The following is a 15,738-nucleotide window of genomic DNA, read 5'->3' as shown; positions in this document are numbered from 1 at the left end:
AGAATGAAACCGGATCCTTATCTCTCATCCCAAATAAAAATCAAATCCAAGAGGATCAAATATCCCAGTGTTGTCCCTGAAACTCTGAAACTGCTACACGATAAAGAAGTGGATATGCCCAAAATCATGAGCACACAAGGACTTTCCGAGGGGGACTTCAGGAAACAAGGCCAAAACTGACAAAGTGAGAACTCACGGGTTTTAAGGGCTTTTGTACTGCAAAAGAAACCTGTTAACACAGTGAAGAGAAAGCCTACAAAACAGGAGACGATCTTTGCCACTACACATCTGACAGGATCAGTGCCTAGAAAACAAAACACCAAGATAGCAAATAAAAGCCCTAAGAGATGGTCTACGCACTGTCCGCATTGCTAGGAGCCAGCAGAGAGGAAACAGGAACCTGTTGTTTTATGCATTACCCAGTTTTCTTCTGCTTTTCTATCTCCTGTCCCTCTGTTTACCTTTGCACACACAACTCCTCCTGCCCCCTTAAATAAATGCTATGGATTTTGAGCTAAATAAATAAATAAAATGCTTTATAAAACAAGAAGCACAAATGACTAATAAATACTCTTTAGAGTGTTCGACTTTCCCATCAGGGAAATGCAAATTGAAAATACTCCAGTAAGAATAGCTATTATCGAGGAAACAAATGATGGCAAACGTGGGCAGGGATGTGGGGGAGGGGCAACCCCTATTCACTCTCGTCACTAGCGTGTAAACTGGCAGAGCCACTATGGAAATCAGTGTGGCGGTTCCTTCAAAAACTCAAAAAATAGAATGGTCGTTTTATCCGGCTTCAGCACTCGTGGACCGTCTCCAACTCCTCAGCTAGGGCACACCTTTTCCCTGGACCTCTTTTCTGTCTCTCTACACAGCCCTGGCTGTCCTGGAACTTATTCTGCAAACAAAGCTGCCCTCCAAGCCCACAGAGATCCGCCTGCCCCTGCCTCCCAAGTGCTGTGATTAAAGGAGTGTACCACCACTGACCCCCACCTGAGCCTCTGAAATCCTGGTATTAAAGATGTGTCCCTGAGATGGAGGCCAAAACTTTCTTTTCCACAAAGTAAACCCCCTTTCCTTATTGCCCCCACACTCAGGTCCATAGTGCTTTTTACATATAATCCCCCGACTTTTGAAAACTTCTGATAGTTCATACCTGAAAACTTCTTTGTTTCCCAGGGTGTTCTAGTTGAGAAGTCATGGTTTGGGGAGGAAATATTTAATGACATACATCTTATCCCTAGTATGAAAAATGTACATACAATCCAAAGGTCAAAAAACTTTATACTATTTTAAAGCATACTTCATTTACTATGTAAAAACCCATTGGTACCACATGTCAACCGCCTTCTGGCACAAGATGAGCCATGTTGGTCTTCTCTCCCATAGCCACCATGGCCCTTTGGGAAATCAGAAACATGTCACTTCTTGCTCCGCTCATCTCTGATGACCCCTCTCCACTTGAAAATGTATCTAAAGGAGGAAGCTCCCTAGATCATATATCGATGGCCTCATCATTGTGACTAAGACCTTGAGCAATCTGTGGACCATTTAAAATTGTGTATTCAAGCCCTTTGCCCATTTTTGAATTGAGGTTTTAGCTTTCTGTTGTCCTAAAGTTGTAGAATGAATAGTTAACTCCTTGTCAAATTGATAAATATCACGTATTTTCTTCATCCCTGCAGTCTGCCTTTTTCTTTCTTGATGGTGTCTTTTCACGCAAAGAGAAAGAATAGTTTTTGTAATCCAGTGAAGATTAGCTCACCTATTTTTGTTGCTGGTGTTGCCTGTGCTTTGGGCTCAGCACAGGGGTGTATTTTGACATGCAACTCTAACATCATGAAGAATTTTCCCAATGGTTTCTCCTATAAGTTTATAATTCGTTGGGTCTTTTATTAGCTTTAAAGATTTGTCTGTGGAAATGAGCATTCGTCTTTGTTCATTTGCATTCGGGTATCCAGTTTTCCTGGCACCACTTTAGAGACCATCCTTTCTCCCTCTCGTTACCTTAGCACCCTTGTTGGAACTGGCGGTTAGCCAGGTGTGGTGGCACACACCTACCTTCTCCGTACTAGAAGGATGAAGCAGGCAAATGTGAAATCCTGGTTAGAGAGTGAATCTTGTTTCAGAGGTTTCCACCTATATAGTGGGACGAGTGTGGTCGAACAGAGCAGCCCATATCATGTCATCAAGGAATCAGGGAAAGCAACTCCTCAGCAGTCATTCTGAAGAGAGTCACGGGCTGGGAACTGGTTGGGAAGGACATCTCTACCCTTCATTCTTTCTTTACCCCATTTCCTCCCTGGACTTCCTTCCCTGTGTCTTCTTGGTCCTTCCATGTGTTGACCTTGAATAGCACTTAATATTTGGATTTTAAAATGAATTTATTTCCAATTTTAAATTTTACACAATACTATAGCATAAACGTTGGCCATGTCTTTAGCTTAGAATTTAGTAATGTGGCCTTGAGTTTGACAGTGGAGAGTATTTTCTGATAGAATTTAGCCTTTCAGTAATTCTTGAAAACTCTGTCTCATGCCCAGCATTTTTTTTGGTTGATTTGGTCCCATGACTGTCGTCTTCAAGAGTCACAGAATCCCTGTGTCAACTGTTGTTCTTATTGCTTGAGATTTGTCCTTGACAAAAAAAAATGTTATTTGATGTTTTTCCAATCTGACTTTCACATCCCTATGAAGAGCTGAGCACCTGCATGTCAGGGTATACCTGTAGTCCCAGATACTAAAGTACTGAGCTAGGAGAATAACCGGAGCCCAGGAATTCACCCATAACCTGAGGAGATTTTATTGTAATCATCTCAAAATAAATAAATAGATAAATAAAATAAAAGACTCATAAAGACAAACAGAAGTTCTAGGTTCCAAGACAATGTCTCCATGGTTTTATTCTAAGACAAAGTAGAAGAGGGGTTGAAATATAATTATAGGAATAAAAACGTGTTCCATAGATTTGGGGCTAGAGGATTAGTCTAGGATGTTTATTTCTCTTCCACTGTAATTCTCTTGTGAACTTTTGATTGAGTTGGAACCACAAGAGATCACTGGTCCCAGGAGTTAGGAGTACAGGAACTTTTGACAGATTTATTACATCCATATATTAGAGCCGTGTGACATGTGCTTCCTTTTGAACTTTTATTAGCAGCCCTGCCCCTTTCCCACTAAACTTTATCTTTACAGACAACATGCTAAAATATTTTTCTTCAGATTCCATCTTTTCATTCTTCATACCTGCTTTTTCCAGCTGCTAATGGGGTCTGTCGCTTGTTACCTCATAAGCTGGTGTATGATAGCCCTGGACTCCATGCTGGTCAGCTGCTTAACCGTTAGGTTTTGATGACATCATCCCACTCCCTTTTGAGGAAGGAAGCCTAGATTTAACGGGTACAGGAAATTCGGTGACGTCTTTCTCTTCTTTGTTTAAACTCAACCCAATATTCAGGTTGGGTTTCTTCAGTAGCAACCTATGGGGCGTGGACTTGCATGCAAGGCCTTGATTTGGTAAGTGATTCGACTAAACATCATAAGGGAGCCGAGGAGAACAGACACAGAATACACATCTGTGTTTCTACTGTTAGCCTAGCACACTTCCGACTCTCACCCCACTGGAGAAAGAGGGTAATTAATCATCCAGAAAGTTAGGAATGATGGAGTTCTTCTTATTGGTTAATTGGCCCCAGATATCCCTACCTCCAAGCCCAGAATGACCAAGAAGAGAAAAGTAGTTACACTGTAAACAAGCATAAGATACATGTTTACATGTTCTGATAGGGAAAGCAGTCATAGCCAAGTACAAGAACCTTAAAAATTGTGGCACTGTTTGTTTTTTTTTTGTTGTTGTTATTGTTGTTTTGAGACAGCCTCACCATTCAGTCCCAATGGTCTTGAATTTGCTTTGTAGAACATGCTGTTCTTAAACGCTCAGAGATTTGTCCAAGTGCTGAGATTGAAGGTGTGGGTTGTCACATCTGGCTTCTCTTTCGTTTTGTTTGTTTGTTTGTGGGGTTTTGGTTGATTTGTTTTGTTGTTATTGTTGTTTGGTTTTGGTTATGATAGACTGATACAATCAAAAACAAGTTAAGGAAGAAAACGTTTATTTGACTTATGGTTTCAGAGACGGCGAGTCTATCATGGCAGGAAGGTTCTGGCGCAGCAGCTGAAAAGCTGAAAGAGGGAATCTTAACTGCACACAGTAAACAAAGAGAAGAAGCCAGAAGTTAGGTGGAGCTATAAACCCTCAACGCCTGTCCCCAGTGACACAGTCTCTCCAGCAAGGCTCCACATCCAAAGCTTCCTAGCCTCTTCCAGCGTCATCAGGGTGACCAAGGGTTCAGATATTCAAGCCTATGAAGAACGTTTCTATCCATGCTACCCTCATTTGTATGAGACAAAATCCAAACTCCCCAACACACGCACACATGCACATGCACACAGACGCATGCACACATGCAGACACACACGAACATACACACACACGCACACATGCAGACACATACATACATACACATATGCACGCACATGCACACACACACACACACACACACACACACACACCACCTTGGCATCAAACTTCTGCTGCACTGCCTCTTTTGTTCCTGAACACAGTGAGCATGTGCAGACTCTAGGGCCCCTACCCACATTTTCACTTTGTTTTCAATTTCTTCCTTTACTGAGTAGAGCCGAGCACTGCTCATCCTATAGTCTCAGTCAAACGGGTTCATCTTTAGAGTCCTTTCTCTCCGTGCCTTAAAGTTCAGGAGATCTGGTCCCTGCTGGCAGCCAGGAGCCTTAATCCTTTCTAAACCATTTGCATCTCTTACCAGTGCCTCCATTGGGAAATATTTGATCATACTGTGAATCCCAAGTTTGCATTTGTGTTAATTAAATAAAATTAACCTTGGGTCAGGAGGCTGAGTTAGCAACCAGCTGTCAGAAGGTAATTGTAGAGCATCGGAGGGCACCTGGAAGACACAGAGAGATGCACCGGAAGCAGTAGGGGGGCATGCTGAGTGGTGCAGCTTTTTTGTCTCGGCAGAGTGAAGGGGCATTGTAACATGAAGGGGGGCCAGGCCTGCTTGTTGGGGTTTCTGTCCCACCCGGTACCCCACAGCTGGCAAGCTCCAAAGAAATAACACAGAGATCTTTTTAAGTTATAAAGCTGATTGGCCCATTAGCTCTAACCTCTCACTGGCAACTTTCATATCTTAATTAACCCATTTTTCTGATCTATGTTAGCCATGTGGCTCAGTACTTTTTTCAGTGGTTGCAGATCACATCCTGCTGCTTCGGTGATCTGGGCAGGAATAGAGTGAATCAACTTCCTCCTTCCCAGAGTTCTGTTGTTCTCATTACATCATTTCTCCTTCCTGTCTGTTTTTCCCACCTTTACCTCCTGCCTGGCCAATCAGCGTTTATTTAAAACATGATTGACAGAATACAGACAATTCTCCCGCACCAGGGCGTGGCTTTTGGGAGACACCAGCAAGGAGAGAAGGTTAGCTAGTTGCTACTCAACCTCTCTGAGCTAGCAGATTCTTACTCCAGGCTTTGAGTCTCCAGTCTTATTTATAAATAGACTGAGAGAAATTTAGTCAGAGCTACCTTTAGAGGCAGTGACAGAGCCAGTGCCTATGGGGACAGAATCCCCACTAGGCTGCAGCCTGAGAGGCCAGCCACTGCCAGAGCAGCCAGTCAGTAATTGCTGACTGAGGTAGCAATAGATTAAGGTGCAGCCGCCGTGCTGAAGATAAACAACACAGCTCATCTCGGAAGTAAAGAGCATCTTCAATTTTATCATCTGTGCCTTGAAATGGTATTTCATCTTATTTGATCCCAATTTTTCTCACTCAAGGATTTTGGCATATACGGAAAAAACGTTCCCTGCCTGTGCCCCTCATGGTCTTCCTATTTCTGTCTCTTGCCTCCTCATTGTGAACTTGTCCCATAGAGTATCACAATTCTGGGTTTCTCTTTCTACAGAGAAAACACCTCCCATCTTGGGCTATCATGGTCTTTCTCTAAGTCAACCACAGCTTTGTGCGTTATGCCAAATGAGCATGCTTGGTCTCTAGGTTCCCAAAAGTAGTTTTTTTTTTTTTTTAAAAATTGTTGTTTGGTTGGTTATGTTTTGAGACAAGACCTCAACGTACAGTCAGGATGACCTCAAACTCAACATCTAGCTCAAACTGGCTTAAAATGGCAACCCTCCTCCTTTGAATGCGATGTCTTCAAAAATAATTTTTTTCCAGTCATGGCTTGTGGTATATGTCTGCAATTCTAGCACCTGGGAGTTGGAGGCAGGACAGTCAGAAGTTCATGGGCACCCTCAGCTACATGGTGATTCAGTGCCATCATGGGCTACTTGACAACCTATCTCAAAAAAAAATCTGTTTTTCTTGATGATACTCTCTCAAGTGAGCACACGTCACCACCACGTCATAAATTAATCTGCTAGCAAGGGAAGAGTCCCTCATTTTATCTGCACTATTGAGGTTTGTCTTCTCTGCTGTAGTGTCTTGATCTTACCTCAGGCAGCAATCTCTTCCGGGTTCAGCATGCAGAGGCAAAGACTCTTCTGTCCCCCATCCCTGCCAGCTTGCTCTTTGTCATTTAAAGCCAAAGTCTAAGTGCTTTCTCCTGCACACCAAGTTCAGATATCCTAACATCCCTACAGAATATTCTTTGTGCACGTCACGGCAGTAGCTATTGCTTCCTGACAGTCTACAAAAATGGCTCCTTAGCCAGCGCACCAAAGGCAGGCACATCTCATGTTATTTTACATGCCTGTCATCTTCCTGTTCCTTTCCAGGCATGTACATCCTTTTCTGGGCAGTCTTGTCAAAGCCCTTTCTGAGACTCAAATAAAACCACATTGCTCAAGGGACTATTTGTACCACAAAAAAACCTCAGTTTTTATTGTTTTGTTTTCCTCTCGTAATAACTGTCATCTTCCTCAATAGGTTTTAAAAATAATCTTCTGCGACATCAGGTAGACTAGTTTATAAAATGGTAGGGAAACAATGGAATAAGCTACTTCATAAATCAAGCAGGATTTTAGAGATCATGTAAACCTGGGGGGAAGGGGTACAACACAAACAGAAAGTCAAGGATGCCTTCTCCTGGGAAGCATTTCCAGGAGAACTGTGCTCCTGTATGCATTTCTTTTGTTGTTGTTGTTTTTCGAGACAGGGTTTCCCTGTAGTTTCTAGAGCCTGTCCTGGAACTAGCTCTTGTAGACCAGGCTGGCCTTGAACTCAGAGATCTGCCTGCCTCTGCCTCCTGAGTGCTGGGATTAAAGGCGTGCGCCTCTACCGCCCGACTCCTGTATGCATTTCTGATTCCCTCGCTTTTTCTGCAATGCTGGGGAACAAACCCAGAGCCTCATACATACTAGGCAAGGGCTCTGCCACCAAGCTACAGCTGCAGCCCCCTTTGTTTCTATTTCTGTACTTTCCAAATTCCTCTCCACAGATTAGAGCCTTTAGTCCAGGAAGAAAGAAAAGCAGCCTTTCTTTTCTGTTCTGTCTCTGTCTCTCTGTCTCTGTCTCTCTCTCTCTCTGTTTGTGTGTGTGTGTGTGTGTGTGTGTGTGTGTGTGTGTGCTCGCGCGCACAGGAGGGCAGAGACAGACAGCAGCTCTCACTAGGTATCTATAGCTGGCCTGGCGCTTCCTATGTAGAACAGACAGGCCTCACACTCACTGAGATCAGCCTGCCTCCGCCTCCCAGTGCTGGGACTAAAGGTTTGCACACCATGCCTGTCAGGAAACATTTTTAAAAGAAAATATGGGTATGTTCCAATAACAGTACTTTCTGAAGCCATGGATAACACCCAGGTATGGTAACCACACACATGTGCTTGAGACATTAAGTTGGATCAGGTGTCTACGAAGAAAGTGGGACTGAGTAGTAAAGCCTGTCCTTAGCATGGGTGGGTTGGGGGGGGGGGTTCAGCCTAAGCACCTTAATTGGGGCAGGTGAGTGTAGAGGAATAACAAAGGCCAGGACCTGGAGCCCCCCAAGAGCAGAGTCAGCTGCCAGAAGACTCACTCACTCTCCAGTGTCTGGGTCTTACCCTGTTAAGTACTCGGCTTCCTATACATCCCTACTTTTTAGAGACAGCACAACAGAATCTTTAGAAACTGTGAGCTCTGGATCCAGACTTCATGGGTTCAAATCCTGCTCCATCACTTGTGAGTGGAGACCCTTCAGACAGTTACCTAACCTTTCTATATTTTCTTCCTCACTTAAATGAGACAAAAATGGAGCATAACTTTCAGTGGTCGTGATATCGTGTGAGAGAGTAGCTGGGGGGTCGGAGTGTCGGGGGTGCTGACCCAGGGGTAGGAGTGTGTGTGAGGTGCTGACCCAGGGGTAGGAGTGTGTTTGTGGGGGGGGTGCTGACCCAGGGGTAGGAGTGTGTGCGGGGTGCTTACCCAGGGTTAGGAGTGTGTGTGATGTGCTGACCCAGGGTTAGGAATGTGTTTGTGTGTGGGGGGAGGGTTGCTGACCCAAGCTAAATATCACCTGAGTGTTACCTACATCCCCCTCCTTGACTCTAGGCCACCACTGCTAGCTCCAGGTTGCCCCTCAGGCTGCCCCTCAGGCTGCCCCTCAGGCTGTGCTTGCTGGCTCTTGTCAAGAAGCTTCAGCTTTCTCCGTTTCAGGATCTGAGCCATCCTTCTTTTTGGTTGGCTGTGAGCTCCTGGTCATAAGCTCAAAGTCCCCTTCTTTTCCCTTGGATTTGGGGCAGTTCCCTGGACTACCTGGAGATCCAGAAAAAGACACAGGGACTACTCAGCTTTGCCCCGTCCTGTGAGTCAATAACTGCTAAGCATAGTTCTACCTTTTCCCTGGTTGCTGTTAAGGATCCAATACAGCCCACTGTTTCTGTGGTTTTAGCACGAAGTCCATAGGAACCTGAGTTAGTGACTTGGGAGAGGCACTGGGCAAGCAAGACTTCTACTAAGTCATTCTGGGCAGAGTGACTTAGAGCTGGATCTGTCCCTTCTCCTGCTATTTTACATACACCCAATGGAGATTGTTTTCTTGGTGGTGGTGGTTTTATTTTTTTGTGTTTGTTAGTGGTGGTTTGTTTTGGGGGAGGCAAGGTTTCTTGGACAGCCCTGTCTGTCCTGGAACTTACTCTGTAGAACAGGCTGGCCTCTACCTAGAGATCTGCCTGCCTCTGCCTCCCAAGTGTTGGGATCAAAGGTATGTACTACCACCACCCAGCATAAAACTGTTTTGTTTTCTACTTACTTTTTCTTTGTAGGAGACTTATGATATATTATTGGTGTTAAACCCATGCCATCACCAAAATGCTATCTTTTGAAATAATTCATTTCAGCATAAATTTCTTTGGCAACTTAAATTACTCTATAGGTGAAATAATATTTTTATTTTATTTTATCTGTCCAATAAAGATATCTCTTTTATCTAAAGATCTCCGGGGTTAAAATTTTATTGCAACCTAAGAGGAAAAAGAAACCTTTCAACTTTGAAAAACAAAACCTTTCAACTTAGATAACGAAATACCAGTATCCCATCTCTTTGCGACACTTTCCCCAAATGTGTTGCTAGGATGGAGAACTCAGCGTGCTGACTCATACAGACATGGTTACACATTTTATGACGTCAGACATACTGTCAGATCAAAGGGCTTCAAAGCAAGGATCCGGGAAACCTTGGGCAAGGAGTCTATGAAAGGTTAGATGCTTCTGAGTGCTGAGCAACCTGGGACTCGAGACTACGGGAACTTGCAGGATTCAAATGTGTATGTGGTCACTGCAAAGGTGCAAGTTGTAACCTAAGGTCAGAAAGCCCTGTGTTTCCAGCCTCCGCTCTACCCTCATTTGTGTGAATGTGGGTGATGGGAGCCCTTGCATTCCTCAGCTTTGGCATTTGTAAAACGGTAACACAGGGCAGCCATACTTGCCCCAGCATCCTTGAGCTGTATGAATTTCAGCCTTCAAAATTTCTCTGATCGTAAGCAGATGTATGTAAGATAAACATTAACACATCTACTTTATTTGGGGTGCCTTGTCTCCCCAGGGTCTGGGTAGATTTTTGCAAAAGAGAAAAATGAATTGCTGGTGGTCAGGCTGTGGTCAGACTCAAGACCTGCTCACATTGGGCAAGGGCTCTGCCATCAAGTCACACCCCAAGAATGTGATTTTGAACTAATTTACTCCCGTGGGTCTCCAATTTACTCCATAGATCCAGCAGGCCTTGGGCTTCTGGCCCTCCTGTTTCAGCCTCCTGAGTGCTGGGGTTTAAGTGTTTGCCACCATGTCTGTGTGGACACTTGTGACTTAATAATAACTAGACTATGGCTCCTGAAGTTATTGTGTAAATGTTTAATTAATTGAAATACGCAGCAGTGCCCACCGTGGCCAAGGGCTGATGACGGAACAGTTGCTCCCTAAGGGCCTGCCAGGTACCAAGTTCTGGGCTTTCTAGGTATCACCTTCTAGCAACCACTTGACAGTCCCCTGTTTTGGTCTTGACATTTTCCTTTTACACATGAGATACTCGGAGCCCCAAGAGACTGGCAGACATTCTCCAAAACCATAAGAGCAGTAGACAGGGTAAAGGTTAAACCTGGCATTCCTCAAGTCTAAGGACAAAATCGTGGCATTATGGTTATTTCAGATTGGAGACAATCATAAACAAATAATAACTATTTGGTGGGAAAATTCCGTAAGAATAGAGGCATTCTGCCAAAGAATCGCGCTGACACGCGGTTCTAGATGCAGTTTTCACTCCGGCCAGTGGAGGCAGGCCCACAGCTGCCCTGACCTAGAGTCAGCCTGCTTGCCCAGGGCTGAGAAGGCTGTGTTTCTCAGCTCCACCCTGCCCTTGGCTCTTATCCTTAGCTGAAATGCAGAAGCAGGCTCGGTCTCACCAAGTGGCCAGGTTCCAGTGGCCTCTATTTCCTTCTTCTCTTCACAGGAAACTTCAGACTAGAGCATGCACCAGCGAGTGGCCTTACTGGTGTCAAGTCAGCTCCTCTTTAGCCTACAAGCACTCTGCAGACCTGGGAAAGTGCATTCAAGACTTGCAGATAGGCTTTTAAATTCTACCACACTCCCTGTTCTGGCTTTAGTTCCTCTACCAGGCATGCAATTTCTATGACTCGCTTTACAGTTCTTCACAAGATGATAAATTCACTTACTCTCCTGAGTTTATCCAATAAATAACCAGTCCTAAATCATTGATTTTACTATTTCTACATCCCAGGCCAAAACAAGGGTATTTCATTTTTTTGTGGTCAGATTAAGATGGGATGGGGGGGTGTGGGCTTCAGCCTGGTGCTGCCACGTCTCCTAGCAACCAATCGCAGCCTGGTATGGTGGCACACACCTTTAACCCAGCACTCTGTAGGCAGAGGCAGGCAAATCTCTGGGAATTGGAGGCCAGCCTCGTTTGCATAGCAAGTTCCAAGCAAAGAAAGAAGTTCCTCTCACTATCCTCCCCTCTACTCCCCATCCCTCTAGAGAGCCTGACCTCTATATCCAGCTGTGTCCCACAATCTGCCATGTTTACTCTGTTAGTTTCAGGGCCTGGCAGGCGGCAGGCAGCTGAACAGAGACATGAGGCTTCCTACATGTCTTCTAGTGTTTCTTCCAGATTACCTGTTTTAGACACAGTCCCCTCCCCTCACCTAGTTTCACTGTCTAGGATCTCAGAAAGTATTAAATGGAAAATCCCGGAGACAATAAGCATCCCTCGTATGCAGGTCCAAACAATGTGAGGAGCCTCTCACACCACTCTGCTGCTGTGCTTCTTCAGAACATGACTCATGGCTTCCTTCATCCTGCTAGTGCTGTGCACCCTGCCTGCCCACCAGCCACGCCGTGGCCCTCACAGCGATCAGATCCATTGCGGGAATGTTATGGAGATTTATTCCAATTAAAGAGAGCCATGAAGGGCAAAAGTGAATACACGAAAGGGCTAGCGCACAGAGCGTGAAAGGGACGGTGAACCCGGCGCCGTACGAAACGACACAGAGGAAAAAGAAGCAAATCACGGTGCCGGGCGACCCTGGTTGTGGTGGAAAGGGTCCCTGAAGAGAAGGGGGCACTCGCTCTACTGCTGCCTGCGCCTGCTTGTGTGCTTCTGGGTGACTTCCTAGTGACTTCTTAGGGAGCAGAGAGTGCACCTTCACTGTTGGTCCATCTTTGTGCTTCCCCAAAACCTAGGCTACAGGAACTGCATAATTAATGTGAGGTAACACATTCCTAGGCTGCAGGAATTCCATAATGGAAGAGTGGTTTCAGAACCAAATCCTGGTTAGGAGGTGTTCCTGAGGTATTCAAGTAGCTGAGAAGCACAGTTTAGGGTGCTGTCAGGGGTGGGGACACATGACTCAGAGTCACTACATTTCCTGAGTAATTGACCTTTTCAGCTTCCTTTAGTCTGAGGCAAGAGGTCCTGGAACAGGGGGGAAAATGAAAAAGAGCATCCCTATTCACAGGTAAGTAATTAGTTCTTAGCCAGTCGGTAAATCGTCCAGTTTTTCGGGTTGCTCTTCCAGTATCAGGCCTAGGTGACGGGCCTGCCTAGGGGCTTACAGGCTCTGAGCGAAGAGTCAAGAGCGGCCTTGTCCCTGCTGGACCCTGTGGGTCCTCTCCCCAGGTGATGCTGAGGAAGGACCTGAGAGGGGACTGAGTTCCAACCCTATCCAATGTGCGGCTTTGGACTGACATTATTAGCAGCAAGCACAGTTGCTTTCAGTTTGGTTTTCAGGATTATGCTCCCCATGTCTTCCTTTACCTTAAAATTCAATTAAAGCAGCGTTATTGACTGAACCCTGCAAACGAATAAAGAATCGAGATGCTAAGGGAAATTTAAATGAGGAAAGGCCTCCGGTCCGGATGAAAACACGGTAGGGGCCTAAGGATAGTTCTGGAGAGCACGGAAAACCTCCTCACAGGAAGCAACTGTGGTCCGTGTTGGAGCCCACCGCGAAACACAGCCGCAGACCAACTTTGTGCTCCACCTCACCCCCAAGGGCAAGCTTAGCCCAAAGTGGACTAGTCACACCTTCCTGCCCACATCACGGTTTTCCATCCCCAACGTGATATATGAACTTGACAGAATAACTGTAGGGAAGACTGGCCCAGAGACACACCCCTGATGCTGTCAGCGCCTTCCTTCTAGGCCCCAGGGGACTATGCAGCCCAGAGGCGGTCCACAAACGTCCAAGAAAGGTGCTTCGGAGATGTTAATGAAGAGGACTGGGAAACCTAGGGATCGAGCTGGGATTGGGAGGCTAAAACCGGACTGGACTAGAAGCAACCAAAAGACTCCCGGCTTCTAAGTGGCCCACCGCCCTGCCCTCTCCCCGACGTCTGGGGTTGCACGGTTGGCGGCCCCACCCCGGGCCCAGCCACCCACCTGGACACGCCCGGTCGTAGTCGAAGCAGCAGTCCCCGGTGAGACGGCAGGCTTGGTCGCAGAAGCACGTTCCATAGACCCTGTCCAGCCTCCAGCCGCGGGCGAAGCAGGCTGGGTCCCGGCCAGGGCAGCAGCGCCCGGCCTCTGCGCAGCCAGCCAGGGCCCCAGGCCACAGTCGGGCCAACGCGCACAGCACCATCCACAGGGTCCTCATGGCCAGAGCTGCGGTGACACCTGCGACCCGACCCAGCCAGAATCTCAGAGCCGCGCTCCACTCACCGCGACAGCGGCAGCCCCCGCCCCCGCCCCCGGCCCTCCGCCCTTCCGCGCCGCCCCTCGGCCGCCCTGGCTGCACGCCCAGCGGGCTCTGGGCGGGTGGCGCTCGAGCCCAGGTGGGACGAGCCTCTCCTCCCGGCCGCCTGCCCGCCGCGCCCAGCCCGTCCCGGACCGTCCGGAGAGCCGCCAAGCAGGTGCTCGCTCGCGCAGCCCGCCCCGTCGGCCCCTTTTCCTGCCTCCAAACTCGGTCTCCCAACGTTTTCGGGGCGCGGAAGTCAGTGAGTGTTTTCGCCCGAAAGCCGTCGGATAAACGGAGCTCCGCTGCACCCGGGCGCCCCAGCTCGCTGTTGAAAGCCGTCGGGAGGCTTTTCCCAAACCACTGCTTCTCCAACTCTCCCAGGCTCAGCCGGGCACACAGGAGCCAGCATTTTACAGTGGATTTTCTCCCCCAGGAAAATGCTACTTTGCTCCACTTAAGGGACAAATAGATGAATATGGAGGAAATGATGCAGTAGAAACCGCTCTGCTTTCTGTTAAAGCCGATTTCCTAAAGGGAACCCTCGCCAATAATGTTTTTAAAAATAACTTTCTCTCCCCATCTTCCCTTGGCCCAGTCTTGCCCAACCCTCAAGTTCCCAATTTTGCCTGGCGATCGTGTCTACTTCCAATATCCAGGAGGATTACTATCTCTTTTTTGGGAGTTCACCTTCTTATTATCTTCTCAAGGATCCCAAACTTATAGGCTCGATGTCCTTTAATCATGGCTAGAAACCGAATATGAGTGAGTACATCCCATGTTCATCTTTATGGGTCTGGGTTACCTCACTCAGAATAGTGTTTTCTATTTCCATCCATTTGCCTGCAAAATTCAAGATGTCATTGTTTTTTACCGCTGAGTAGTATTCTAGCATGTATATATTCCACAGTTTCTTCATCCATTCTTCCACTGAAGGGCATCTAGGCTGTCTCCAGGATCTGCTTCCTGGACCTGGGGGGAGTTGGGAGGACCTTGGTCTTAGCATAGAGTGGGGAACCCTGATGGCTCCTTGGCCTTGAGAGGGAGGGGGGGAGGTATGGGTGGGGGGGGAGGGGAGGGGGGGGAAGGGGGAGAAGGAGGGGAGAGAAGGGGGAGAAGGAGGGGAGGGAGGGGGGAGGAGGAGGGAAGGAGATGGAAATTTTTAAATATAAAAAAAATAAACCATGAGAAAAAAAAATAAAAAAAATAAAAAAAACAAACTAAATGATCAAAAAAAATAACTTTCACTCTAAAATGTTTGTCTAACATTGGACGTTTTTATTGTTTGCGCTGCTCGCTTGTACTTGTGGTGCTGAGGAAGGAATCCAGACCATGCCCAACACAAACCCCTACCTCTGAGCGACATTGTGTCCCAATTTAACTCTGGCTGTCGTAGAAATTACTACGTCAATTCTGCTGGCCTTGAACTCACGGAGATCTGCTTGCCTCTGCCTCCCAAGTGCTGGAATCACTACACCTGGCTTCACCCCCAACTTTTTCTATGCAGTCTCTTTCTTTTCTCTAACTATATTAAATTTTACACACTTTATTCTTTATTCATCAAGATTTATTCTGAAAATCCCACTTTTCCTTTGTGATCTTAAATCATTTAATTAGCACAGTTTTTGAAAAGAAACATTTTCCACATCTGAGAACTTAAGGAATCAAATTAAAGTCGGAGTCTAATTCTTTATACTCAAAGAGGAATTTATTTTATTGGAGAGAAAAGTATTGGAAGTAAACACTTTAAACTTCACTACAAAAGTGGTAAAGCAATTTAGTAGCCAAGTATAAAAATCAAGCGTGCTGTGAAATGGAAAAAAAAACCACATTGTCAGGGCTGTATCTGATAAGCCTTAATCTTAGATTACTTTGACCAGTGTAGAATGCAATCTTCTTTGATTGTCCAAAGAAAATATACTCTTAAGAAAAAAAATCTTTCTTTGTGAGTTTGTTCAAGTAAGTTCTCAGCATTGGAAAACTTTTTTGTTTTCCTTTCTGGCAAGTCTCCCTTCCTTTTGCAGTTTAAAG

At 46.1% G+C, this 15,738-nt stretch overlaps 1 protein-coding gene across 1 annotated transcript in view; it reads right to left on the bottom strand.

Moving 5' to 3' along the window:
• Sbspon (somatomedin B and thrombospondin type 1 domain containing) overlaps positions 1-13,632 on the bottom strand; it is a 29,725-nt gene extending 16,093 nt beyond the window's left edge. The window contains exon 1 of the mRNA XM_038346909.1: positions 13,416-13,632. Within this exon, the coding sequence (XP_038202837.1) occupies positions 13,416-13,629 (214 nt within the window). The 5' untranslated portion in view covers positions 13,630-13,632. The remainder of the gene's footprint in view (positions 1-13,415) is intronic.
• Positions 13,633-15,738: the final 2,106 nt, after the last annotated feature.

The sequence above is a fragment of the Arvicola amphibius genome, chromosome 11, assembly GCF_903992535.2.
Source record: "Arvicola amphibius chromosome 11, mArvAmp1.2, whole genome shotgun sequence".
NCBI classification, from domain to species: domain Eukaryota; kingdom Metazoa; phylum Chordata; class Mammalia; order Rodentia; family Cricetidae; genus Arvicola; species Arvicola amphibius.
The sequence above is the reverse complement of the archived record's forward strand: the minus strand, read 5'-3'. Positions and strand labels throughout refer to the sequence as shown.